The sequence below is a fragment of the Eschrichtius robustus genome, chromosome 17 (genome assembly GCF_028021215.1).
Source record: "Eschrichtius robustus isolate mEscRob2 chromosome 17, mEscRob2.pri, whole genome shotgun sequence".
Taxonomy (NCBI): domain Eukaryota; kingdom Metazoa; phylum Chordata; class Mammalia; order Artiodactyla; family Eschrichtiidae; genus Eschrichtius; species Eschrichtius robustus.
Window position 1 is genome coordinate 85,642,028 of NC_090840.1, and position 26,833 is coordinate 85,668,860.

Genomic DNA, 26,833 nt, shown 5'->3' on the forward strand with positions numbered 1-26,833 from the left:
ACATGTCCCTGGCCACTGAGTGCCACACCCCCACCCGAGATCTTTCCCCGTGACTCCAAAACCGGCCCCTGAGGGTGCGCCGCACCAGGCGGCCTGAGGGCACAGACACCACAACTCCTGCCGGAACTCAGGACAGCCCCACGTGCTGCCAGCTGCGCTCTCGGGGACACGTGGACTCCACCCACCCACCAGGAGAGACAGGCTCAGTGGCACTCAGGGCCCCGCCGTCCCATCTGTTGAGAGAACAGGTGCAGCGTGTCTGAGGGGGTCCCTGGCCGGTGCTGGGGCAGTTTGGGAGTGGGAGGCATAGGCCTCTCACGGGACAGTCGGGCCCTCCCCAAGTCAGGGCCTGGGACCAGGCACGCAGCCACGCCAGCTCCCAGCCAGGCCAGGGGACACCTGATGGGGGAGGGGACACTTGAAAGCACCCGGCCGGGCGTCCGCCACCTTCTGTGTGATGACACAAAAGACACGACTTTGTACAAAATTCCCCAATCTGCTTTAATGGTGAAAAAAAATAAGTTCCAACGAGGCACAGAGATGCTCATTTAGAATTCAAAGTCTTTGCCTGCCATGTCGAGAGCCCAGGCGAACTTCTCCCTCTGTGTCTTGTTGTAGATCTTCTCCACGGGCACCCCAAACCTCTTACACCTGCCAAGAGGAGACCAGGGTTCTTGGGAGGAGCGGGACAGAGGTCGGGGCACCAGGCTGCCCAACCTGCTCCTCCTGGGCACGCCACCCACAGCACGGCCACCAGCCCAGGGCAGCAGGGAGGCAGGAGGACAGGGAGGAGGCAGTGTCCCCCCGTGCAGCCCAGGTGTCCTCCGGGCAGGGTGCTCAGGGAACGCTTACGGGGCACACAGGCGACCCAGTCACCCCACCCGCAGTGGGCAGGCTGGGCTCTCTGTGGCTGGGTGGGCAGCTCGGGGTCCCACCCCAGCCTTCCACGGCCCCAGAGCTCTCGGGCAGAGAGGACCAGTGACCCAGGACTCAGCATTAGACACACCAGCCAGTCGGGTCCCATCACAGGAAGGACCTGTGCTGACCACAGGGCCCAGGGGACTGAACTGGGGCCGCTCAGGGGTCCAGTCCCCTCCTCGGGGCCGCGAGTGGGCACGGCGGCCTGGCCCACGCACCAGGCGACACTGATCCGGGGGTCCAGGTAGTTGAGCTTGGACGTGCCCAGGGCCACCTGCTTGCCCTCCTCCTTGTCCGTGGCCTGCATGCTCAGCCTCCTGAGCTGCTCCTCCAGCTTCTCCAGCAGCCGTCCCCTCTTCTCCAGGAAGCTGGCGAGAGAAGGAGGGGCACAAGCCCCCATGCTGGCACCACCCAGCTCCACTCAGGCCAGGCGAGCCCAGTGATGGGGGAGTCCCAGGGGGCTGGAGCACAGGGCAGACCACCCTCGGCACGAAGCAGGGACCATCCGTCCAGACCTGACTTCACAGGAAGCACCCAAAGGCCACAAGCGAACAGAAAAGGGGGCAAAGGACAGAATCAAATACAAAAGCCTTTTCACATCTGTGAAAGATGCTCAGTCCTTATTCCTACTGTTTCAGAGAAAAGCTGATTTATCAAGGCAGGACCCTCCTTTCACCCTCCACACGCCCTTCCTGAGACGCCAGACAGGGCACCCTGCAGAGGGCACGGGACAGGCCCAGCCACGACATCCATGTGCACGTGAACTTCGACCCCAGTCCTTGTTCCAGGAACCCCGGCTCCGAATCCACCTGGACACGTGTGGAAGGACCGCGGGTGGAGGAAACGCCGCAAAGCCTGCGCGGCCCCGACAGACACTACAGCGGAGCGTGAGGCGGTGTCTGTCCCCAGGCTGTGCACAAGGGTGGGCGCAGCCCCAGGCACCGCTCTGCAGTGGCCGCCAGAGCGCCAGCCGAACGCCAAGGTGCCAGCGGCAAACGGCAGGCGGCTGCTGATGCCACCAAGCGGGGAGGGGCAGGGGCGCCTCGAGTCCTCCTGGAAGACACACGAGGCTTCCCAGCAGCCGCCTCTGGGGAGCCTCATTTTCCACTGAACATGAATACCCTTCGGTCTAATGGCTGGACATTCTCACACACACACCCCACGACTAAAAAGCACCTGCCTGCACCTGAGGAAACTTTCATGCTTTCACAGCCACAGCAGCCGCGAGTAAAAGGGGGCACCCCGCTAGAAACAAGGAAGATGAGGGAAACCACAGACGACTGTGTCCTGGTGGGGCAGACCAGCTCCCGGGAGACACGCCACCAGAGCTGATGCGACAGGGAACACGGGCAAAGCGACTACTCAGCAATTTAAAAACTTCCCACAAAGAATAGCCCAAGTCCAGAGGCGTTCACTGGTGAATTCTACCAAATGGTTAAAGAAGAATTAACTCCAACTCTTCACAAACTTTCACAAAAGAGAAAAGGAGAGAACGCTTCCCATGTCCCTCCGAGACCAGCATCACCCTGACACTGAACCAAAGACATCACCAGAAAGCCACACACCATTATCCAGTGTAAATACAGAAGCAAAAATCCTCATCACAGCAGCAGCAAGCCTAATCTGGGATGTACAGAAGAGATTCTGCACCACGACCAAACAGGATTTACCCCTGGGATGCAAGAATGTAACACCCGAAATCCAATTAGCGCAACACAGCACCGTCTCAATAGATACAGGAAAAGCATCTGACAAGATCCAACACCTTCCAGGAAAAAAGCAAACTCGATAAAAGGTATAGAAGGGCACATCCTCACCTTGATAAAAGCACCTAAGAAAACCCACAGCTGACATCCTCCTCAACAGTCAAAGCTCTGCCCGTGAGGTGAGAACAAGACTAGGGGCCTACACACATCACCTGTCCTCAACACTGCGCTGGAGGTTCCAGCCAGAGCATCAGGCAAGAAAAAGAAGTAAAAGGCATCCAGGTTGGAAAGGAAGACGCAAACTATCTCTACCTGAGGATGACATGATCTTAAACCCTAAGGAATCCGCCAAGAAACTGCTAAGGCAAACAGGTGAGTTCAGTGGGGTGCAGGGTGTGAGACCAACCCACACGCATCAACTCTACTTCTATGTGGTCTGCACAGGACGAGTCAACACAGCAGGCCCGACCAAGCCTGGAGAGAAAGGCCTGCCTACAAGGCTGGATGTCGGGAGGGCGCCCATCTCCCTAACCAGTAAGAAAAGAGAGGCTCACGGAGCCCAAAGTTGTGTACCAACAGTACAGGTCACGCTGAACTCCTGCTTTCCTCCGGAGCCTGGAAGGTTGGGATGTGCCAGGCAGAGGGTGCCCACGTGACCTTTCACTGTACGAAGTCACAGCCGTGACCGTGCAGGGTCCTGTGAGTCCTACGGAATCATCGAACCTACAGGGGGTCTGGGGAGTCAGTGGGAAAGTGGGATTCGCTAGCACTCGGACCCATGAAACACGGCAAGAACACTGTTCTGGAAAGGAAGGACGAAGGGCTGGGGCAGGACACGCCCTTGGTCCCTGGGTGGCCCAGAGTCTCGCTCGGTGTGCAACAGCAGGAGAGCTGCTGTCTGCTGTGAGAAGGCGAGCCTGGAGATGACAGGTCCAACCCCAGCTGACTGGGCTCGGATCCTCAGGCTGCTTTTGACCACCATGGCTGAAGTGAGGGAGGAAAATACAGCTCAGGTGATGCCTGGGCTTCTGTTCTCCAGGTGGGAGAAAGGACCCAAAAATTCCCAAAATTGAGCTCTGGATGGGCCAAAAATGTTAAAAGTTTACACTGCTCTCCCCTCCAAGCAGAAAAGCCTGGAACAAAGTTTTAGAAAAGACTGCTGCTCTCCCCTCTCCCCCTCCAACCCCCATTCCAGCTGGGATCTTTCCAGGCAGCTGTAACGTTAACCCTGTAAAGGTTTACCTGCTAGGGATTTGAAAAAATTTGCAGTAAGAAAAAGCAGGACAGGGACTTCCCTGGTGGTCCAGTGGGTAAGACTCTGTGCTCCCAACGCAGGGGGCCCGGTTCCATCCCTGGTCAGGGAACTAGATCCCGCATGCGTGCCACAACTAAGAGTCCGCATGCCGCAATGAAGATCCCACGTACCGCAACTATGACCCGGAGCAGCCTAAATAAATTAATTAATATTAAAAAAATAAAAGAAAAAGAAAAACAGTACAATTCTTGCAATGGCTCTGTATTTTGTGGCTACCGCATCTGGACGTAGAGTAAAAAGCTGACGTAAAATGTAAAATGGCTGGAACTTCCCTGGCGGTCCCGCGGTTAAGACTCCGCACTTCCACTGGTCGGGGAACTAAGATCCCACACACTGCACGGCACGGCCAAAAATAAAGGAAAATCCTTGTAACTTCATAAATGCCAGAGGAATCATCGCAATCAGAAAGGATGCCCAGGAAAAGTGCCAAGGGGACTCAACAGCCTTGTTCCGCAGCCTGTGGGAGGGTCAGAATTCAAACTCTGAGTGCAGCAAACACATCTCCATAAACGATGGTTTCTTACTCTGATTTTGCCTATTGACATCTCTGGGGAAGGAGACCACGTGAGGAAGGAGGTTCTCCCGAGAGGGAGACACGTCCTGGAGTCTGGAGAGCTGGGTGGATTTCTAACGCGCTCTCGTGAGATGGGACCCAGGCTGGTGACCTTCTGGCCTGACGTGTGCCCTTTGGAGCAGATCAACTTCTAACCTCCGGATGGACAAGCGACTGAGGGCTCGGGAAGCCTTGTGACTTGGACCTGTGGCGTCTCCACTTTGCTGCTGCAGGAAAGCCGCCGGTCTGCTGGGAATCTCGGGTCTTGCTGCCTGTGCCTGACTCTAGGCAGAAACCCAGCACCGTCTGCAGCAGGAGAGCAAGTGGGACGGAGGCTCCAGGACTGGACCTCAGACCCCAGGGTTGTGGCAGATTCAGGACACCCCTTCATGGGACCCTAACCATGCAGACGTAGCTGCTGGCTGGACCTTGGGGTCACCTGCAGATGCCCCCGGGAAAAGGCCCGTTTTTCCGGCGGGGCAGTCAGAAATCAAGTGCGCCAGGCCGTGTGTCTCTGACGCAGAGACTGCCCGCGGCCCAGGGTGGATCCTGCACGTGTGCCAGCAGGGGGTAGGGGGGCACGTCACAGGGACAGCTGCCCCAGGGATGCCTCGGCGCTCCACCTGAGACTCCCCAGGTAAGGGCAGCCCACAGCAGGGGGGCAGGTGGACCCCCAGATGCAGCCCATCTTGTCGCTGCTGCTCACTGGATCAGCAGGAGGATACAGCCGTGCACACGTGGACGTTACATAAACACGGGAACCTCTGTGAAAACTCCAGAGTCCGTCCCGCCAGCGCCTGGGTGTGGTGTGTTTTTCTCGCCCAGATGCATACAAACGTTTCTCTGTGGCAACACTTCTGCCCCTTGTGCACAAAACTCAGGTGAAAGGTCTGGGAAAGAAAGCAATGCAAAGCTATGATGACTGGCCACGAACATGATTTTGTAACAACGAGGGGGAACACTCCTGAGATCCTGGTCCCTGGGGAGGAGGGCGGCAGCACCGGCTCTGAGCCCAGGAAGTGGGAAGGAGTCGTGCGCAGCGGCCTGAGGACCTGAGAACCGCCCGTGTGTCCTGCCCCTGGGAGGAACCTCAGCTCGATGCCGAGTCCTGGGAATCCTCCTCGCGAATCATGGAACCTGTGGGTGGGCTCGGGGACACGCAACAAAGCCAGCAATGAACAACCCCAAAGTGAAACTAAGAAAACCATTCCATTTACAACAGCAACGAAAATAAAACACTGTCAAATAAACTTAACCCCCAAAAGTGCAAAACTTGTCCTCCAAAACTTTGCTAAAAGAAATGTTAGAAGAACAGTGCATCTGAAAAGACATCCCAGTGTTCACAGGTTGGAAGGCTTGGCCTTGTTAAGAAGGCAGTACTTCCCAAATTGACCTACAGCGTCAACGCATCCCAATCAAAATCCAGGCTGACTTCCCTGCAGAAACTGACCAGCCAACCCTAAAATTCAGATGGAATTTCAAGGGACCCTGAATAGCCAAAACAATCTTTAATGAGAAAACCAAATTGGAGCTCACACTTCCTGATTTCAAACTTACAGGAATCAAGACTGAATGGTACTGGCAGGAAGACAGACAGACAGATGAACGTGAACAGAGCGGAGCCCAGAAACGCCTACCATCAGCTGATCTTCCACAAGGTGTCAAGACCATTCAGCTAGTGGGAGCAGTGCTGGGAAAACTGGGTGTCCACATGAGAAAAAATGAAGTTGAATCCTTACCTCACACCATATACAAAAAATAACTCCAAATGGATCAACTACCTAAATGTAAACATTAAAACTATAAAACTCTTATAAGAAAACCTAGAAATGCATCTTTATGACCTCGGGTCAGGCAAAGCCTTATTAGACGTGATACCTAAAGAATAAGCAACGAAAACTAGACTTACCAAGACTTTTGTGCTTCAAAGGAAACTACCAAAAAAGTAAAAAGACAACACACAGAATTGAAGAGAGTCTTTTCAAATCATATATTTGAGGACTTCCCTGGTGGTCCAGTGGTTAAGACTCCACTCTTCCACTGCAGGGGGCGCAGGTTCGATCCCTGGTTGGGGAAGTTCTGCGTGCCACGTGGTGCGGCCAAAAAAAAAAAAAAAAAAATCATATACTTGAAAAGGTGCTCGTATCTGGAGTGAATAATGAGCTCTTATAACTCAACAGTAAAAAAAACAAAGAACTCAACTGAAAAACCAAAAAAGGATTGAACAGACATTTCTCCAAAGACCACACACAAACGCCCAATAAGCAGAGAAAACATCCTCACACATTGTTAGCCATCGGGGAAACGCAAACCAAACCCACACCCGCTGGGCTGTAACCAAAAAGAGGGAAGACGAGAAAAGTGCCAGCGAGGATGTGGAGAAACTGGGACCCAGTGCACGGCTGGTGAGAACGTGAGCGCGGCGGACAACAGGTGGCGCTTTCTTAAAATGCTAAACCTTGGCGCTACAGAGTAACCCAACAATTCTACGACAAAAGTCACAAAGTGGAAACACCCAAACGTCCAGACACATAGACAGTGAAACGTGGTCTGGCCACACAACGGAATATTCGGCGATTGAAGCACTGACGGGTGGACCTCAGCAACATTACGCTAAACAAAAAAGGCCAGACAAGGTCCACAGATGGTGGGATTCCATTTGTGCGAATGTCCAGGGGCTGGGGGAGGGGAGGGGGTTTGTCTGCAGTGATGGAAACGCTCTAAAATGTACGGTGACGACGGCTGTGCAGCTCTGTGAACGAGCCGGAACCGCTCGCCCGCAGCCAAGAGCCGAGAGCCTCTGAAGGAGAGACCCACGCGGCCCGGAGCTCGGGTGCCCGAGTACAGGCGCTTCTCCTCCTGCACTTCTGCACTGCTTCACCTTTTGGCACAAATATAGTTTGTATTTTTTGAATCAGAAAATATGATTGAAAAGAAAACCAGAGAACTGGGGAAGAGAAAAGCAGGTTCACTGCCAACCCCGTGACTTGGATGGGCTGGGGCCTCCGGACACTTGCCTCTTGGACCTGCTGTCCCCTCTGGATCTGTGGTCGGCCCTTGCCTTCTTCAGCTCTGCCTTGGCCTCGGCCACCTGCTTCACCTTCGCCTCAATCTGCAGAAGAAGAGGGACCCAGTCAGGGCTGCTCCTGCCCTCCCTAGTCCAGCCCCAGGGACCACCGGCCACAGCCTGCAGGCCCGAGGCCCCAAAAGGGCCCAGCTGACCGGGTCCCCTGGGTACCCATCCGCCCAGTCAGGGTGCCGGAGCGCTGGCCCTGATGGGTCACTCTGCGGCCAGGGGACAGGGTGAGGCCAAGAGGCCCCAGACATACCACCTGCTCCAGCCAGACCCGGCCCCCCTGCTCCGCTGACCTCCCTCCTGGGCTAGAGGCCCTTCCACACCAGAAGGCCGCGCAGGACAGCCTCTGGCCCTCCCTTAGCCGGCTCTCCCCTCCTGGCCAGCACCTGGCCCCGGGCACCCTGATGTGCCCAAGCACCTCCGAGGGCCGTGCGGTCCCAGGGAGGGCAGAGGAGGGGAGCCGCACAGTCGCCCCCAGAGGCCCTCCCGCCACGCCCGCCACGCACCTTCGACCGAAGGGTCTGCATCGACTTCTCGAAGGTCTTGGGAGTTGCCCGCTGATGGTTGCAGAGAACGGCAACGGCCCGATTTGCTCGGTTGTAAGACAGGATCTTCGCGGCTACGCCGTCTTCAGCTAGAAAACAAGAGCCTGTTACACAGCGGCAGCCACAGGCCAACAGCCGCCGCCGCCCCGAGGAAGGACCTCACAGGACAGGGCTCAGGGTCCGCACCTAGCCCAAGGGCCTCACGACAGGGGCAGAGAAGAGGCCTCCCCAGAGCCCCCCGAGAGCATCGGGCCCACGTCCAGGAGCCCCCGCTGGGGGTGGGAGTGGCAGGAAGAGGGTGGGTTCCCGCACGCGATGGGGGGACACGCAGAGCTGGACAGGCGCTTCAAAACCGACTCTGCGGAGGAGCAGACGCGGAGACCGGGCAGGGGGCCTAACCGTGCGGGTGGCCCTGCAGGGGCGGCTCGGCCTGGGGACCCGCACATCCCTGACCCGTCCCCGCGGGCCAGGGGAGCCACTCCGCCCTGGACACCGGCCCCGAGGCATTCCGTACCAACCCAGCAGCCGGGCACCAGCACACAAGCAGGTGCCCTGTCCCCACACCAGGGACTCTCACCTCTGGTCAGCGCTCTCAGCTGGCCCTGCAGGGTGAGGCTGGCGTTGCAGGTCCGGAACACCTTGGCCGTCAGGCCATCCATCAGGTCCTGCAGGTGCTTGTTCAGACTGGCGGTCTGAACACAGGGAAGAAGGTGGGTCTCAAAACGTGGTCTCCTTTGGGGACAGTTTCATAGCACTCTTCCCGGCCCCCCGCCCCACACCTCTGGGTGAAGGAAGCTGGTGGTTAGACAGACGGCCCTCAGCCTTCTCGTGCAAGAGAACGTGCCAGTCGGCACTCACGCTCGCGCCGTGGCGTCAGCCTGGCCCTTCTGGACGCAGACAGGCCGGGCTGCGCTGGCAGCCCTGGGTCACCCCATCAGCACTGCTCTGAGCCCCCCAGGCTTACGGTCAGTCTGTCAAAGAGCTCAGCCCCAGGGCCTTTGTTCTCCACGAACAGCTGCAGATTCTCATACACCTGCGGCAGAGAGAAGAAGCCTTTACAAAGACCCCCTCGTGCCCTGGGCAGGAAGAAGCCTCCTGGGGCCGAGGAGATGGAGGTAAACGAGGGGCCCGAAGGGCCAGCTGTGCGACAGAACTGGGAGACCAGCAGACGGGGTTTCTCCCAGGGAGCAGTCAGCACCACCGCAGGGTCACGCGCCACGTGTCCAGGCTGCTGTCCGTCGCAAGGCTGGCACCGTCCCCTCACAACGCACACCCTGGCTCCTTCCTCCGTCACCCGCGCCGGGTCCCTCCAGGTGACCCCACGTCCACAGTCAGACTCGCCCGACACCACAGCGCCTCAGAGGACCTTCAAGGTCCCTTTGTCCAATTTCCCTCCACCCTTACTTTCCTTTCCGTCCTGCTAAGGGAGCGCAAATGTCCTCCCGGCTCGTGTCAGCCTGGGCCTGTCTCTCCATGCCGCTCTGCGTGTGCCCCACAGGGCTGGACACCAGGTGTCCAGCTCCAGAGCGACCAGAACAGCCCCCGCTCTCGGCACCGCGGCCCCCGAGTCCCCCGACTCCTGACTGGGCTAGTGTCTTAGGAAAGTGGCCCCAGCGCTCCCTCACCCTCTGCCACGTGAGGACAGTGAGAAAGCACGGCCACACCAGGAAGGGGCCTCACCGGCTCACAGCCCCTGACTCCAGCCTCCAGACCAGGAGACGGAAACGCTGTTAATGAGGCGCCCAGGCCGGGTACTTTATCAGAGCGGCCCGAACTGAGACACGTGGTGATTATCTTCTGTTACTAAAACCCCTTCTCCTGCCCCAAGGAAAGCCTCTCCCTTTCCTCACCTGTGGCTCCCTACCAATTCATGCCCTGGAACAGATTTCAGATGCCTGGGCACGCCGTGCAGCCCCTCCCGAGTGGGCGTTTCTCTGTCACCCTCGACGGTCTCCCCAAACTTCCCGTTCTGTGTGCGGGCAGCCATGTCTGTGTGTAAGGTGTGTGTAAGTTGCAGGTGGTCAGTGTTGGGTCTGCTCTCGTTGCTATGACACGGGGCCCACCCAGACGGAGGCCAGGGCGACTGACACTCTAGGGATCGTCACTCCAGAAGGAGTGGAAATCCTGATTTCCCTTCAGAGCCCTCTGCAAACCAGAGACTTAACCCCCCGAGTTCATCCGCCCCTCCACCGGCAGGGGCGAGGCCAGGCGCCGTGGGCATGGCGGTCAGCCAGCAGGCTCAACCCCTGAACCTCGTCGTTCACAGAGAAGAGACCGGGGACACCGCCAGAGTGACCACAGCGAGCTGCACGCCCAGCGGCCAGAAGACCCTTCCCAGGCGCATTGGGGTGAACAGTGCCCCCCGCAAATTCACGTCCTTCCCAAAGCTTCAAAACGTGACCTTTTTCGGAAATGGGGTCTTTGCAGATGCAATGAGTCAAGATGAGGTCACAGTGTGTGTCGGGGGGCCCTCCGACAGGACCGTGTCCTCACAAGAAGAGAGACAGACGCGCGGGGACAACGGAGGCAGAGCTGCACTGCTGCAGCCTCGAGCCAACGCGCCAGGATGCACGGGCACCTCCAGACGCCAGGGGGCCTGGAAGGTTTCTCTCCAGAGCCGCAGAGGGCGCACGGCCCTGCCAACACCCTGCTCTCGGAATCCTGGCCTCTAGAATGCCACCCTAACCCACCAGGAGAGCAGTGGCGGCGCTGGCGCCTTGGAGGGCAGGTCCAGTTCGGCCTCCGGGTGTTTGGCCCTGCAGCCACGCCTGACGGGACAGGCAAATGGGCCTCGTGGCCCTGCGCCTTCCCCTGATGCTCCCCGAAAGAGAGGGCCCAGATCTCAGGGGTGAGCGTGGGGCACGACCCACTGCCCACACCAGCCACTCACCGCCTTCTCCACCGGCACTCTGTTGTAGTAGCGGATCGAGTCCTTTCCCAGGAAGTCGAACTCCACGACGTATGGGCGGCCATCGGCCTCTGGGTGCAGCCGGATGTGTTCCACGCGGAGTGAGCAACAGCCCACCGTGTCAGCCGTCTCGCCCTCCTCCTTCTCGTGCCCGGCTCGCAGCGCCAGCTGGGCGGATGGGGCCCATCAGGGCGCGCCGCACACACGGACACGCCCCCTCGGGCACGCAACGTACAGGCGGGCGCACACATGTACGCACTCAGGCACACACCCACCCCTCCACCTGCCCGAGGCTCCGGCTCAGGACACACGAGCCCCACGGTCCCCCCAGCTGCCCGTCCAACCAGGTCTTTGAGACCGACTAGAGCATCTGCGAACAGCAGGCGGGAAAGCCTGGAACCATCCGCACCTTGTCGATGAAATAAAGGGCCACAGCGCGTTGTCTCGCCTTCATTTCTGGGGACTTCCAGTCGGCCCGGTACTGAGAACGGATCTCACCCACAACCCCTTTCAAGCGCCGAGCCACTTCATACTTCTCCCAGTCTCTCTCCCCCTAACGAAGGGAGTGAGTAGCAGAGAAAACCCTGGTGATCCCTTCAAACAGGAAACTGCCGACTCTCCTCCCGGGCCCGCTCTCACCTGCTCGGCTCAGGGCCGGGGGCAGACTCCAAACTCAGCGAAATTTAAAGAGAGTGTAAATCTAAATTCCTTGTTTTTTAATTAAGACAAATGGCCGCTGGACACAATATCACTTCAAAACTGGCCTGCTAACGCCTATGACCTCAGGGACTCCCTGCCAAAGCGGCCCGGCCCCAGCCGGGGGGCAGCGGGTCAGAGCCGGCTCACCTTCAGCTTGGAGCTGGGGTTCAGCATGATGTACTTGATGGAGTTCTGCACGTTCTCTGTCCACGCCGCCAGCCACGTGACCGTGCGGTCACACCGCACCTCCTTCCACCGGTGACCTACCGGAGGCTCAGGTACTTTGGAGTCCCTGCAGCAGGAGAGTGACCCAAACCCGACAATCCAAGACCCTGCTCCCTGAAACACCGGCCAAACGCCGCCGCCTCCTGCGACTGCGCTGGCACTACAGGTGCCTCCTCGCCCAGGCCACACCCTCGCGTCGCGGCCTCTGTGTCGCCAGGCATGTGAGGGGCTCGCTCAGAGCTGCTCCCACACGTGACCCGGGACGGCCGCCCCCAAGGCCACACACATTGCCAGCTCGGCAGCTCCACGGGACACAAGCCGCCACTGGGCTCCCGATGGGCCCGGGCTCCCAGGATGCCTCTGCCGACCCGGCTCGGCCGTGGTCCACGCAGCGGAGGAACAGAAGCTCCTGCTGGAGCGTGGCCCGTAAGTTCCAAACGCTCATGTGTTACTAGCCCATCTCGATCACCTGAACTATGGAAAACTGTGCTGGAAGGACACGGACACGCTTTCTTGGTGGAGTGAAATCTCAAGCAAGGGGCAGAGTGACAAGGGCTGGTTCAGCAAACAGCACATGGGCTGCCGCAGAGCGTCCATCTGTGGGGAAGGTGCCCTCCCACCCGGCCCACAGAGCCTGGAGTGACAGAGACACACCCTGCATCGGGCCCCACTCCCCGCATTAGAGGCGGGAGCAAACACCACCCACCCGCGCCCCACGTGCACCTGCTGCAGTTGATGGTCACGTCCTCCGGCAGGACCCTCCTCTTCAGCATCCCCATCTTGGGGTGGTCACCGCGGCCCCGGAACAACCCAGGGGGCTCGGTCTTGAAATTGCCGATCTTCTCTCGGTGCCCGTCCAAGATACAGTAGCCGAACTCTTGCTGAAGTTTTTCCGCCTCTTCTTTGAGCTTCTGCGTTCGTAGAATAGCGTGTAGGCATTAGTGGTGAAGAGACAGGACGAGCCTGGTGCCCACGGCTCGTCACAGCCCCTTCACTGCTGCGGGAGCCCGGGAGGCCCAGCAAGGCAGGCAGGCCGAGCGCAGGGTGGGGCGCCTGCCCCCCAGATCCCGGCCGCAGCTGTGCTGGTCCACTGTCACCACGGAGCATGAACTACGGAGCCACTAGTTCACATGGCGGGGCCACTGTCCCCCCGTGCTCTGGTTGGACGGAGCACTTTTTAAATGCGTTTAGGGGCACGTAACTCAGAAGTGTCTGAGAATAACGGAGCGGAATCAGAGAGGCCCCTTCACCACACCGTGTCGGGGGTCTCGTCTAGAAGAATCCCACAGGAACGGCTTTTGTGAGAGGAGGGGGTCGTCTTCTGCATACCAGCAGCCTCCCACGCAAGGCCCCGGGGGCCCAAGCCAGACTGAGCCCCAGAGCAGCCCGACCTGCTTCTCCTCCTTGGACAGGGCCTTCCGGGCGGCCGTCCTGTCCACAAAGTATCTGTGGATCTCCGTGAAGTCACACTTGTCCAGGTGCTTGATTACTTTCCTCTCTTCTGCTGTCATTTCCTGCCCCAAAATCAGACACGCGTTCTCAACATCCAACACAGGCAACGGTCACAGGGGCAGCGGGGACCCTCCCCCACCGCGGCAGGGGGCCACTCCACAGGGAATGGTGACATCCCAGAAGCAGGAGGAGCAGACTCTGGGCAAAGACACCAAGGCCACCCCGACCAGCAGCCTCTGCAGCTGTCCCCCAAAGAGAGCCTTTTCAGGCAGGTGGCCCAGGTGTGCAGGTGGACAGGCGGAGAGCTGAGGCCCCGGTGCTTCCTCCTAGCGGCCTTCTGAGTTGGGCCACGTGGCCGCATCTGAAGAACCGCCCCTTCTGGCTGCCGCGTGGGCTGTGCATGGCACTCACCACCAGAGAAGTCGGCCCACCGCCCCACGCGCGGTGGGAACGCACACGTGCTTGGCGGTCCCCAGTCCAGCCACACGCACACAGCCCGCAGCCCCACCATCCTGGGCCCCAGGTCCCTGCAGAGGTAGGTGTGAGGCCGCACCACACCGGGCGGCAGAACCCAGGTGCCCGCCAGCCGGGAAGGGGACACACGTGGCGCTGGTGTCCTGCCCAAAGCAGCTGGAAGGGGGTCTGGGCTGCGCTTTCTCGGGGCAGAGTCCACAGGTGTAGCCAAGATGAGTGCAGATGTGCACAGAACCCAGTTTTTTTTTAATGAGAAAAGAAAAAACAACTAGCACCTTATCTTCGGATAGCTTCCCAACGCGTATCTCTGTTTCCTGGGGGCCAGAAAATGCCACTCCTGGCACCCCGCAACCGCCCTTTCCTGGAGATTCCAAGCCTGGCTCTGCCTGCCCTTCCAGCCACTGGAGAGAAGTGAGGGCGGGCAACCGTCCGACAGCAGCAGGCCGACACCAAGAGACCAGGGCCGCGCAGCACGTACCTTCCGCCAGTCGCTAAAGAAGTTGTTCTGGAAAACTTCTTTTGTTGTATATTCGTGATCCAGCATTTTCCCATAAAACGTGGCGACCTCCTCAGCTGCTAAGCTCAGCTTCACGGGCTTCCCTGCAGACGCCGGAAGACACACTGATTTAGGGAGCCGACCCTGCCTCACCCTCCGGCCCACAACATCCTGCTCCTTAAGTCGCGCTTTGTTACACACGTTGTATTATATCGTAACATGGCTGACTTTTTGTAGTTCAGGAGAAGGCTCTAAATTTAAGAAGACAACCACACCCGTGCACAGGTGCGGCTGTGAGCGTCCTGGAGCCCAGGCCAGGCCTTTGCAGAAGGCGTCAACGGCCAGAGTTGCTCACATTTATACTGCTTTAATGATTTATTTTGCTGCTACACTTACATGGAAATTTACAGTTCAAAAACACGAGAAGTTTTAGGACACACATCGCCACGTAATGTAAAAATAAAACAAAAGTTAAGGCTCCAAAGCAGAAAGATGTGAATAACTGTAGCAGCTGCAACCTTTTAAACACCCTCCCATTTGCCCAATGACTTCCGACATTTTACTCCAAGAATCAGCGTTAGAGACGGCTCAGCGGGGGACAGAGATCCAGCAGAGCAGCGCGAAGGCCGGGGGGCGGGGGCTTTCACCACGGAGTTCTCTCAACTCTTGTGTACGTTTGAAAATTTTTATCACAAACGTTGGAAAAACAAATATGCGTTACTTTGATAATAAGAAAAAGGCACTAGTGATAAAACAGCACAACTCTTCCCCAAACCAGCTTCTCGGGAGGACAGAGAACTAGCTGAGCAGCCAAAGCCCGAGGGGCTCAGCTCCTGCCCTGCGAGCGTCCCCTCCCATGGCTGGGCCGCCCAGGTGCCCACGAGGCACAGGGCAGGCTCTGACAGTCACGGAATCTAGTCTAGCTCGGAAAACCAGATTCTAAACCAACACCCACATCGATGGAGTCGCAGTGAACGAAGAAGAAGCGTGGCTGTGTGTGCTGGCCGAGTGTCCCCCAGGGACAGGCACGTGTGACCCAGCAGGAGCCCACGGGGTCACCAGATCCCCCAAGGAGGCGAGCACTACAAGAGCCCCAGAGAGAGAGGAGGGGAAGGAGGGGAGGCAGTCCTCCCTGCCGTCCACAAAGGCCTCCCTGTGGCAGCGCCTTGCAGGAGCTGGGACAACTTGCCAGCGACCAAGGCTGGCCTGTGTGCAGTGCCCGCGCATGCCCTGCCGAGGACCTGGTCTGACCCAGGAGAGGCGGAGGGCCGCCTTCAGAAGGCTTACCCTAGCAGAGATGCAGAAAATGGGGGGAAACAGGTCAAACTAGCAGCACAAAACTAAGCAGAAGGGGCTTCCCTGGTGGCGCAGAGGTTAAGAATCCGCCTGCCAATGCAGGGGACATGGGTTCGAGCCTTGGTCCGGGAAGTTCCCACATGCCACGGAGCAGCTAAGCCCGTGCGCCACAACTACGGAGCCTGCACTCTAGAGCCCGCGCGCCGCAACTACTGAAGCCCGCGCGCCTAGAGCCCATGCTCCGCAATAAGAGAAGCCCCGCTTGCTGCAACTAGAGAAAAGCCCGCGCGCAGCAACGCAGCCAAAAAAGTAAACAAAACAAAAAAACAACTAAGTTGACGCTCCTAACCAGAGGGGTGGAGAGAATGAGGGCCAGAGGCCAGGGAAGGGACAGTGAGGGGTCAGGCCAGTCAGCACATGCCCACGGTAACAGCTGGGAGAGCGCAGGCAGCTTGCTCCAAACACCCAGGGACCCAGAGGCTCAGGCCCTCACCCAGAAGGTCCTCCTGGATGTAAGCCCACGTGGGCCATGCCAGTACAGCAGGAAGGCAGGGGTGGCAGAACCAAGCTGGGCGAGTTCAAGGACACCACCTGGTTCATCGGGCACTGGATGTGCAGCCCCCGCGCCCCCAAGCACGGCAGTTCTGAGAAGGTGCCAGGCTGCAGATAAGCAGGGCCCCCCTGATGTCTCAGGGAGCCTCTGAACTGCAGACTTGGAAGCAGCCTGGCCTGGCTCCTGAGCAAAGGGCCAGTGTCTCCCAGGTGCACGGGTCAGCCCAGACCCTGGTGGGAGAGCCACCAGCGGAGCAGGCCTGGGTGGCCACCAGTTACCAGGTGCAGAAGGTCCCTGGCCACAGTCACTCGAGCCACCCAGGCAGTCCTCACCATCATAGTAGAAGCAAACTCCCTCAGGAAGCGGCTCGTACGGGGGTACGAACCACGGGCCTCTGTGCTCCAGCTGCGTCCACTTCACGCCGCCTGGGCTCTCCTTCTCCTCTTCCCACCTGGAGGACACACAAGAAGGTTCCGACTCTCACGCCGCACCTGCGCGCAGGTCCTCCCCGCGCATCCCTCTGGACGCCCCGTGACCACCTCCCAGATGAGCTAGGTAAGGAACAGGAGGGGTCATCCCACTAGCGGTGTGGGGACTGACCCTGCCTGACCTCAGACCACGCCTCTCATTAAACAACCACACCTCCCTGACCCAGAGGGAAAGGAGCAGAGAGGCTCCCCCAGCTGGGTCCCTTCAGGGCCGCCCCAGAGTCCCCAGGTCTGGCTCCAACCTACTTTCCCAATCTTGTGCAACTGTAATTCGCAGCTCTTTTTGGAATGCATCTAGTGAGGGCGCACCAGCGAAGCGGCCACTGCAACCCAGCTCCACACTCGGGCCTGACCCCTCTGTTCCCAGGACGCCGTCCCCCCCACCCCCACCAGCAGAGCCCGAGCCCCCAGAGGCAGACGGGACTCCGTGATCATGGCAAGTCTCTGGCCCCTGGCTGTAAAGTGGAAGTACTGATAGGACTTAGGTCACAGAAGGGGACCAGTTAGACCGCAGTGAGACGCCATCTGGAAGCACTCAGTTAATGACGTCAGAACTCCAACAGGAACCCTGAGCGCAGCCCCGTGCGGGTGTGAACCCATCCTGCTCTTTGGAAAGGTGGCATTTCACGCACAGGAGATCCCCACCTCCCTCGCGCTATTCCACACCGGCCACAACTCACCCCCCATGTGACCACAGGGCCTCTGCCCACATCCCCCAGGAAAGAGCTTGGGAGCACTGTGGGCAGAAGCAAGCCTCAGCTCGGAGCACAAAAGCCACTAAGGGGAACTGATCACGGGCTACGGGCTACGTGCCCGTGAAGAGAATGAATGGACCAAAGCTCCTGGAAGTGGAGGAACTGAGAATCCAACGTAGAATGAGAGGCCAGTGTGAGACCACACACATGTCAAGTTCAAAACCAAACACTAGGGTGCTTAGGCTAGGCACAGCTACATGAGCAACAGAGCTTACCAAAACAAAACCACAGTGGGGGAAGAAACTCCCAAATGGGGGCCCCCGGGGGAGCAGGGGTGAGACGGGGCACGTGTGGTCCAGCGGTCAGGAAACGGCACGTGCTGCATCTGTGGTCTCAGATCCCGTTTGGGGAAACCGAAGAGCAACGTGCGCTCCCATCCCGCCCGGATGCAGCGGTCAGATGTCTGGGAGGAGCAGGGATGCGCCCTTCCTGAGCCTCCGCCCAAGGTCTTCGGCCACCTTACCGGACTCAGCTGACGACCCTCCGCCGGGTCTGGGGGCCTCGGGGGGGCGTCGGGGCGCACCCTGCGCTCCGCCCTCCGAAGCCCCGGGAGCGAGAACCTGCCCACCATGTGCAAAGGCCCAGCGCACCCGCCCTGCCCCTCATCTTCGGGCAGGCCCCGCCCCCCAGGCCTGGTCGCAGGCCCCGCCCCGCCCCGGCCCGGCGCACTGGGCGGACTCGGCGGGTGAAAGGGGACCGCGCCGGCCTCCTGGGGGCCGCACAGCAGCACCGGGCAGGGCCAGGGCGGTTCCGCGCGGTCCCTTGTCCCCGCCTGGCTCCTGCGCCCGCTTCCCTGTGCTCTCGGGCCAGCCTCCTGACGCTGCAGACAGGCCCTGGATTCAAGTCCAGTCCCGCCGACCCCTCCGTCCCGAAGGTCCCAAAGCTCTGGCCCAGAGCTGCGGGACGCTCACGCGGCCCCATGACCGGCCCGAGGCTCCCCCCGGAAGGCCGCCTGGGAGCGGCGCGAGGGGCCGGCACAGGGCTTCAGCGCTTGCCCACCTCCCTCCGCCCCCCAGCTCCCGAGGGCACCCGGTGGGTCCTCTGTGATCACACGCTCGCCGGGCACACCAGGCCAGACATGGAAGAGGGGCACTTCCACGCTGTCAGAGGGCCTGACAGGTGAAGCTGTGTAAGGGTACAATGTGCAAACACCAGGGGCGCCTTCCATCCAGGCCCACTCGGCCTCCTGCAAGTCCTGTAACACAATCACTGCAGACCAGCCCCTCACCTCTCACCCCTGTGCAGCTGAACCCTCCCTCCCGCACTCACTGTCCTGGGTTTGACCCCCGCTTCCGCCCTGGGCAGCATGATCCAGCTGCAAGCCCTCCAGGGCCAGGCCTGGTCTGCAGCAGGCCACAATGCCCACCCGCGGGCCCTGAGCCAGCAGTGGACAGGGCTCCACCATCTGTCAACCCTGGGCAGGTGTCCAGCTCTCCTGCATCTGTAAGACGCAGCTTAGGGGCTGTGGGAAGCGGACACGCCGCGCCCACCTGTCAGGGTCCGCCCAGCGAGTGCACAGCAGGCCCAGGCACGCCTGCCATGCCTCCTGCCACCAGAGGGATTCAGCAGAGGCACGCCCACATCCTCTCTCACCCCCACTACTGCCACCAATTCCTCAGTCCCCGCTGACATCTGGTGGCTGAAGCACTGGCACACAGCTGCATGGCTGCAAGGGCTGGATCTCAGCACCCAGGCGGGCCATGGCGGCGGTCACCACCGTTTTGGAATAAGCCACGCAGCCACTGGCTGGACATGCCTTAGGACTGCAGCAGCTGACACTCCTTAAGGCCCACCTTCTGCCAGGCGTGCTTAGAGACCTTGCATATATTCTCCCTTATAATCCTTCTAAAATCAGGACGTACATTCTAGCCCAGGCCCACTGTTCCTTCCACAGAATGCAGAAGCCACTGTGTTTTAAATTCAGACTGTGCAATTTTGTAAACGGGAATGTGGCGGGACAAAAACCATAAGATCTCTAAAGAGATGCAGAAAAAGCAACTGACAAAAAAATCCAACACCCTTTCAAGATAAAAGCAAAAATCCACACTCAACAACCTAGGATGGAGGGAACCTCCTCAACCTGAGACAGAGCAGCTGAAGACCCCACAGCCACACCACACTCAAAGGTGCCACGGCCCCAAGATCAGAACTGGACACTGCTATTCAACACGGTCCTGGAGGTTCTAGCCAGAGCACAGGGGCAAGAAAGCGACATAAAAGGCATCCAAATTTGAGAGGAAGAAGTAAACTGTCTTTATTGCAGATGGCAGGATCTTGTGTATAGAAAACCCACAAGATTCTACAACAAAAAAAAAAAATTACTAGGGCTAATAAATGAATTCAACGAAGTCGTGGGGTACAATATCAATATACAAAAATTGGTTTTCTTTCTTTACACCTGCAGTGAATTACCTGAGAAGAAAATCACAAAACAACTCCATTTACAGTAGCACCAAAAAAAGAAAATAGCTAGGAGTGAACTTAACCAAAGAAGTAAAAAATCTGTACACTTTAAACTACAAAACATGCTGAAAAAAATTAAAGATCTAAGTAAATGGAAAGTCATCCCATATTCATGGATTGGAAGACTTCATTTTGCTAAGATGGCAATATTCCCCAAAGTGATCCACAGAAAAACCCAATCCCCATCAAAAGGTTGGCTTCTTTGCAGAAACTGACAACCAATCCTAAAATTCACATGGAAATACAAGCCACCCAGAATATCCAAAACAATCTTGAAAGACAAGAACAAGGTTAGAAGACTCACATTCTGATTTAACAGGGACTTCGCTGGTGGCGCAGCGGTTAAGAATCCACCTGCCAATGCAAGGGACACGGGTTCGATCCCTGGTCTGGGAAGATCTCACATGCTGCAGAGCAACTAAGCCTGTGCACCACAACTACTGAGCCCACACGCCACAACTACTGAGCCCACACGCCGCAACTACTGAAGCCCACGAGCCTAGAGCCCGTGCTCTGCAACAACAGAAGCCACTGCAATGAGAAGCCGGCACACCACAACGAACAGTAGACCCCGCTCGCCACACCTAGAGAAAGCTCGTGCACAGCAACGAAGACCCAACGCAGCCAAAAATAAAATAAATTTTTTTTAAAAAAGTACAAGCAAGGAAAAATAAAACAGCTAAAGTGGACTCATCAAAATTTCAAATCTTTTGTGCTTTAAAGGACACCATCAGGAAAATGAGAAGACAATCCACAGGAAGGGAAAAAATGTTTGCAAATCATGTATCTGATGAGTCTGTGGTTTAGACTACATAAAGAACACTTACATCTCAACAATAAAAAGACAAATAACCCAACTAAAAAAAAAATAGACAAAGAAACTGATCAGACATTTCTCCAAAGATATACAAATGGTCACTAAGCACAAAAGATGCTCAACATCCTTACCCATCAGGGAAATCCAATTCGAACCCACAATGAGAGACCACTTCACACCCACCCACTTCATAAGCCTTCACATGTCTCCTCATACTAGCAACTCCACAAAGAGTACCCCATTTCACATACAAGAGAAAAAAGGCTCAGAAAATCTAATTTCCCCAGAATCATATCGTTGCTGAAAGCAGGAGCTGACACCAGTAAAGACCATTCTGATCCCAAAGCTGGCAGCCCCACCTGTGGTCTCTGCTGCACCCCTTCACAAGGTGTGAAACAGCACTGACCAGCAGAAACGTGACACAAGCCACAAGTGAATTTTAAACCGATTTGATTTTTTGCAATATACTTAATTTCAACCAAAATATTTAAAATATTGTCACTACAATGTGTGATCAATATAAAAAATGAGTGAGTTCACATTCTTTTTTCCTACTATTTGAAGTCAGCATGCACTTTACACCCACAGCATGTCCCCACCGGGACCAGCCACGTCTCAGGAGCTCACAGCCACGAGCGGCTGGCGGCTGCAGGCTGGACGGCCCAGGAGGAATGGTTAAGACGGCGGTGTCCAATGTGTGCTCCTCTGCTTAGTGTCCCTGTGACCATGGCCAAGTTACTTAACCTCTCTGTACCTCAGTTTCCTAACCTGGTAAGTGGAGATAACAGCACCTACCTCGCCAAGGACTGGCCAAAAGCAATGGAGACACAGAGCAAGTGCATCAGGGACGCTGGTTCTCACTAGCACCCGGTAACGCCTACATTTCAAAGCTGCCCCCGCACTACAGCATTTTGGCGTTACCCACCACGCCTCCCCGACAGGCCCACAGCTGGCAGCAAAAGCCAACACATACAGCCACCTTCTCCTTACGCCCACACGTGGGTGTGAAAGAGACCGCGGGTGGGGGTGGGGCGGAGGCGGGCCGAGGGCCCGGGGCGGGGCTACAGGGGTGGTGATGGGGTGAGGGGCGGGGCACGGCCTGCAGGGGGTGGCGATGGGCAGTGGGGGCGGGGCCGGCGCGGGCGTACCATCTCCACCTGCCTTCTCCCTCCTCCTCCGGCCCTTTGGTGGCCTCGTGGTCCCTTTTCCTGTCTCTCCCTCGTGACGTTGCATCGACCGGCTCCTCCTCTTCGTCTCTGCCCTGCTCCAGGCCACACCGACTTCTCTCCTCTCTCCGTCGCTTCTCCCACCGCACGTCCTTCCCGGGCCGGCCCAGTCCACGCCTGACGGCCCTCTCCGCCCGCCCATCCCTCCCCAGCTCCCCAGCCCCTTGTCTCCGTTCCTTTGCTTCCGGAGCCCCTGCCCCGCCTGCGTTGCCCTTCTTCCTTTTTTTGACTTTTCTGGAAACCACAGTCACTGATGCGGGCTCGTTACCAGCACCACATTTTTCATTTTCTTCTTTCTTAATTTCTCCAGCCCACATGTCTTTCCCCTCCTCGACCTCACCTCGTAGCTGCTTCCTCCCCACCAACTCTCCCACCTTTTCGGTGTAGGCTAGCTGCCCCGTCGTGGACGTTCCCCCCGCCTCCGCCTGCGCGTCTTCCCTGCGGCTCTCGGCTCCTGCGTCCCTGTCGCCTCCATTCACCGCCTCCCCGCTGGGCCCGCGCCCCCTCTCCACAGGCGCCCTCCTGCTGTGGCCACACGCACCCCTCCAGTCCCCGCTGCCCTCCTCCGGCTTCGAAGCCTTGGTCTGTCTCCCAGCACCTTTCTCCTTAAGCCCTTCCCACCTTTGCTCTTCCGATTTGTTCTCCTTTTTTCTTTTCTGTTTGCTTTTCACTTTCACCCCATCCTTTCCCTGGCTTGCGTCCACTCGCTCCTTGTCTCCCTCTCCCAGGGTGCTGGGCCACACAGCCTTCCCACCGTCCTGGCCGCTGGGCACAGCCTGCAGTGCCCCATCCTCAGAGGACACCTGGAGAGCACCAAGGGCCATCTTCCTCTCGTCCCCAGGGCCTTGTTGTAGCCTTGGAACCTTGTGCAGGAGAAAGAGCACACTATGAGTGGGCCACACCCCACAGGCAGCACCCGCCCAGGTCGCAGACCCCAGTGACTGCTTTACTCACCACATCCTGCCCTGCCCTTCCCCACAGGGGCTGCCATCAGAGGGGCAACAAATCCAGACTATGCGCCTCTACTGCCTCCAAAGGAGCTTCAGAAAATAGCTTCTGTGTCTCAGCTCTCCTGGCCCTTGTCAGGAGTGGAACCCAGGGCAGTGCACTGCCCCCGGGCACAAACCCACTGGGAACGGGCACAGGAGGAGCGGCTATTCCAATGCCACTTCCCCCACCCAGGCTCCACAGACTCATTTCACAATACATTCCTATTAGAAAGTCAGGCAGGGGATCTGCCTGGTGGTCCAGTGGTAAAGAATCTGCCTTCCAATGCATAGGACATGGGTTCAATCCCTGGTCGGGGAACTAAGATCCCACATGCCATGGGGCAACTAATGCCACCCGCCACAACTACTGAGCTTGTGCGCTTCAACTAGAGCCCGTGTGCCGCAAACTACAGAGCCCACGTGCTCTGGATCCCACATGCCACAACTAGAGAGAAGCCCGTGCACTGCAACAAAAGATCCCACACGCCTCAACGAAGATCCCGCGTGCCACAAGTAAGACCTGACGTAGCCATAAAAAATAAATAAATAAATATTTTTTTTAAAAAAGAAAGTAAGTCAGACAAGTCAGACAGTAAGGTCATTCATTGTCTTTTTTTTGCCCACGCCGTGCGGTACCAGGGATGGAACTCGTGCCCCCTGCAGTGGAAGCATGGAGTCTTAACCACTGGACCGCCAGGGATATCCCCATTCACTGTCTTCTTACACTTGCAAGAATAAACACGCAAGTACGAGTACCTAGGAAGTTGATCATGAGAATCACACCTGAAGATGTTACCTGGCCTTTTTTCTTGGAAAGCTTTTCACTGTTATGCGTCTTCACAGGCTTGGTGGTCTGTGCAGATCTAGAATACAGAACCATACGTAAATACATAAATCTGCTGCTCACTTAGAAAGCCTACCATTTTGAAAACAGATAACCAAAACACAGATAAATAACCTACATTACAGACTACAGAGTCTCCAGTCTGTTCAGGGGACTCTTCTATTTTTCACAGCATGCTTGGTAAACATGAGCATATTCATAGGACATCTGTGGGCAGGGGGTGAATGAGCAACTCCAGTCTGACACTAATGAGCTGCTGGAAGCTGCAAAAGCACCCCTGGCACACCTCCTGCCGACAGGAGACCTGCGGGGGCTGCAGAAAGAGCGGATGGCAGAGCCAGCCCTGTCACCCACCAGGTCCACCTCTGCCCACCCCCGGCCCCTGTCAATATTATGACTGCCATGGGACTTCCCTGGTGGTCCATGGTTAAGACTCCACGTTTCCAATGCAGGGGACGCGGGTTCCATCCCTGCCTGGGGACCTAGGATCCCGCATGCTGCGCAGCCAAAAAAATTAAAAATCAAAGAAAAAAAAAACTACGACTGCCAGGAAATCATCAATTTAGAAAAACGGTCCTTCAAAAGTAACCTTTAAGAAGTAGTAATTGTGAGAAACACATTCAGAAACAAAACCCAAACTAAACAGAGAGAAGATGAGACACAACAGGCCCGAGCAGGAGCGGCGGGGCAGCCCCTTCGGCCGCCACCCAAACACCGCCACGGGGACAGGCCCTGGGGGGCCAGGCACTGGGTTACGGAGGGCAAGGGAGGCCCGCCACCAGTCGACTGACCACCCAAAACCGTTCACTTCACACCCACTAGGATGGCTACAGCGAAAAGATGGACAATACCAAGTGCTGGCAGGCATGCGGAGAACGCAAGCTCCTCGCACATTGCTGGTGGGAGGGTAAAACTGTGCCGCCACCCCAGAAACAGTGTGGCAGTGCCGGAGCGAGGCAAATCACCACCACGAGACCCAGCAACTCCACTCCTAGGTGTTCACACAAATACTGTGAGTGAATGTTCACAGCAGCAATACTGACAAGAGCCCAAAGGTGGAAACAACCCAAAATGTCCATCAACAGATGAACGGATAAGCAAAAAGCACTATACTCAAACAGTAAAATATTTTCAGCCATAAAAACGAAGTGCTGGGGCTTCCCTGGTGGCGCAGTGATTAAGAATCCGCTTGTCGATGCAGGGGACATGGGGTCAAGCCCTGGTCCGGGAATATCCCACATGCTGTGGAGCAACTAAGCCCGCGCGCCACAACTACCGAGCCTGCACTCTAGAGCCCGCGAGCCACAGCTACTGAGCCCGCGTGCCTAGAGCCCGTGCTCTGCAACAAGAGAAGCCACCGCAATGAGAAGCCCGCGCACTGCAACAAAGAGCAGCCCCCGCTCGCCACAACTAGAGAAAGCCTGCACGCAGCAACGAAGACCCAACACAGCCAAAAATAAATAAATAAATAAATAAATAAATAAATAAATAAAAATGAAGTGCTGATACGTGCTACAATGTGGATGAATCTTGAAAATATGTTAAGTGAAAGAAGCCGGACACAAAAGGACAAATATTGTATGATCCACTTGTACGAAATACCCAGAATAGGAAAATTCGTAGAAATAAAAGGCTGATGAGAGGTTGTCAGGGGCTGGGGGAAGAGGGAAATGAGGGGTATGGGGTTTCCTTTTGAGGTGATGAAAAAATTCTGGAATTAGATCGTGCTGATAGTTGCCCAAGATTGTGAATGTCCTTAGTGCCAAGGAATTGTACACTCTGAAATGGTTAAAATGATGAATTTTACATTATATGAATGTTATCACAACAACAACAAACACAAAAGGAAAGTTTCCCAAAATTTCTGACACTTTCCATGAGAGAAAAAGAACAGTTGGGACAGAACACCAGGCACAGGAGAAATCCTGCCTCTGTTCACAGCATGGGGGCCGCACGATGTGGCCCACAAGCTAGACCTGGGCCGCACACGTTTCTGTCTGTCTGGCCAAGCAGTTCTGTAAAATGTCAGCAACATTTAACATTCGTGACGCTTCACCATAACCATGGTGTGTGAGCTGCATACCCAGGAGCCTGCTCAGAAGTTCATCCACCGCTCACAGCGGGGGTCCAGCAGGGAGGGAGGGAGGGAGGGAGCAAATGGCAGCCAGAAAAGGGAGCGGCCCACCCTCCCCCACCCCACTCCCCCTGACCCGATTACGGGAAACTAATAAACATGATTTGACATGACTCAGAGAAAACACCAAATTAAACTAATCCTGTACTCTGAGGCCGGGTGCTTCGTTCAAAACTGGAAATACTATTTAGAACAACAGAGCTTCAACTGCCTGATTCTAAAGCCTAGACTCCTTTCACCATGAACTGACACGCAAATCCTGTCATCAAGCCACACGTGTTTCCAGCACCAAAGTTTCCAAAAGCAAAACCTACCATGGTTTTTTTTCCATCAGGTTTTTCCTTTGTTCTACTGGACAAAGAGAGCTATTTATACTATCCTCTGAGACAAGGAAGTGGTAGAAAACAGGAGAGGTAAAGAAAGGTCAGTGACAACCATATGCCTAATGTCTTTTAAACTATTTTTGGTTCTATTCTTTGAAAAAGATGTGGTTACCTACTGTTACCTATTATTATTTCTGACAAGATCCTTTATTTATTGATAATATAAAAACCACAAAAGAGAGGACCGACGGCAGGTGAGGGGGCCAGTCCTCAGGACAGCGGCCTGACATCTCGGCCTTCACAGAATGCGCAAAAGACTGATTTCCTGCGTGGCAGCCAGCAGCTCCCGTTACCAATCGTTCTGTGGTTCTACTGGATTGTTCACTTCTGCTCAAGTGAGACCAAAGACTGGATAAAAACAGGGAGTGCAGGCCCCAATTCCAATGACAAGGGCGGAGTCAGGACTGAAGGTGATGTCGCTGCCCCTCCCACCGCTGCATCCTCACCATCCCCACCTCACCTCCTGCACAGAGGAAAGGGACACAGAACAAACCCTACCTGGTATCTTTTGAAATGGA

General features: G+C 56.7%; 1 protein-coding gene across 5 annotated transcripts; it reads right to left on the reverse strand.

Annotated features, from left to right (window-relative positions):
- Positions 1 to 516: 516 nt before the first annotated feature.
- TOP1MT (DNA topoisomerase I mitochondrial) lies at positions 517 to 18,023 on the reverse strand. 5 transcript variants are annotated; one of them, XM_068525584.1, is made up of 14 exons: positions 17,923 to 18,023; positions 16,549 to 16,667; positions 14,350 to 14,471; positions 13,337 to 13,459; positions 12,669 to 12,856; positions 11,868 to 12,012; positions 11,431 to 11,574; positions 11,004 to 11,189; positions 9,078 to 9,146; positions 8,691 to 8,805; positions 8,075 to 8,202; positions 7,510 to 7,604; positions 1,137 to 1,286; positions 517 to 651 (listed from the first exon to the last, which is right to left on the reverse strand). In XM_068525584.1, the coding sequence occupies exons 3-14, from the start codon at positions 14,413 to 14,415 to the stop codon at positions 549 to 551; spliced, it is 1,512 nt and encodes a 503-aa protein (XP_068381685.1). In that variant the 5' UTR covers positions 14,416 to 14,471; positions 16,549 to 16,667; positions 17,923 to 18,023; the 3' UTR covers positions 517 to 548. The 5 variants fall into 5 exon arrangements, with proteins under 5 accessions (XP_068381685.1, XP_068381681.1, XP_068381683.1 ...); XM_068525580.1 differs by having other exon boundaries at positions 17,675 to 18,023; XM_068525582.1 differs by lacking the exon at positions 13,337 to 13,459 and having other exon boundaries at positions 17,675 to 18,023.
- Positions 18,024 to 26,833: the final 8,810 nt, after the last annotated feature.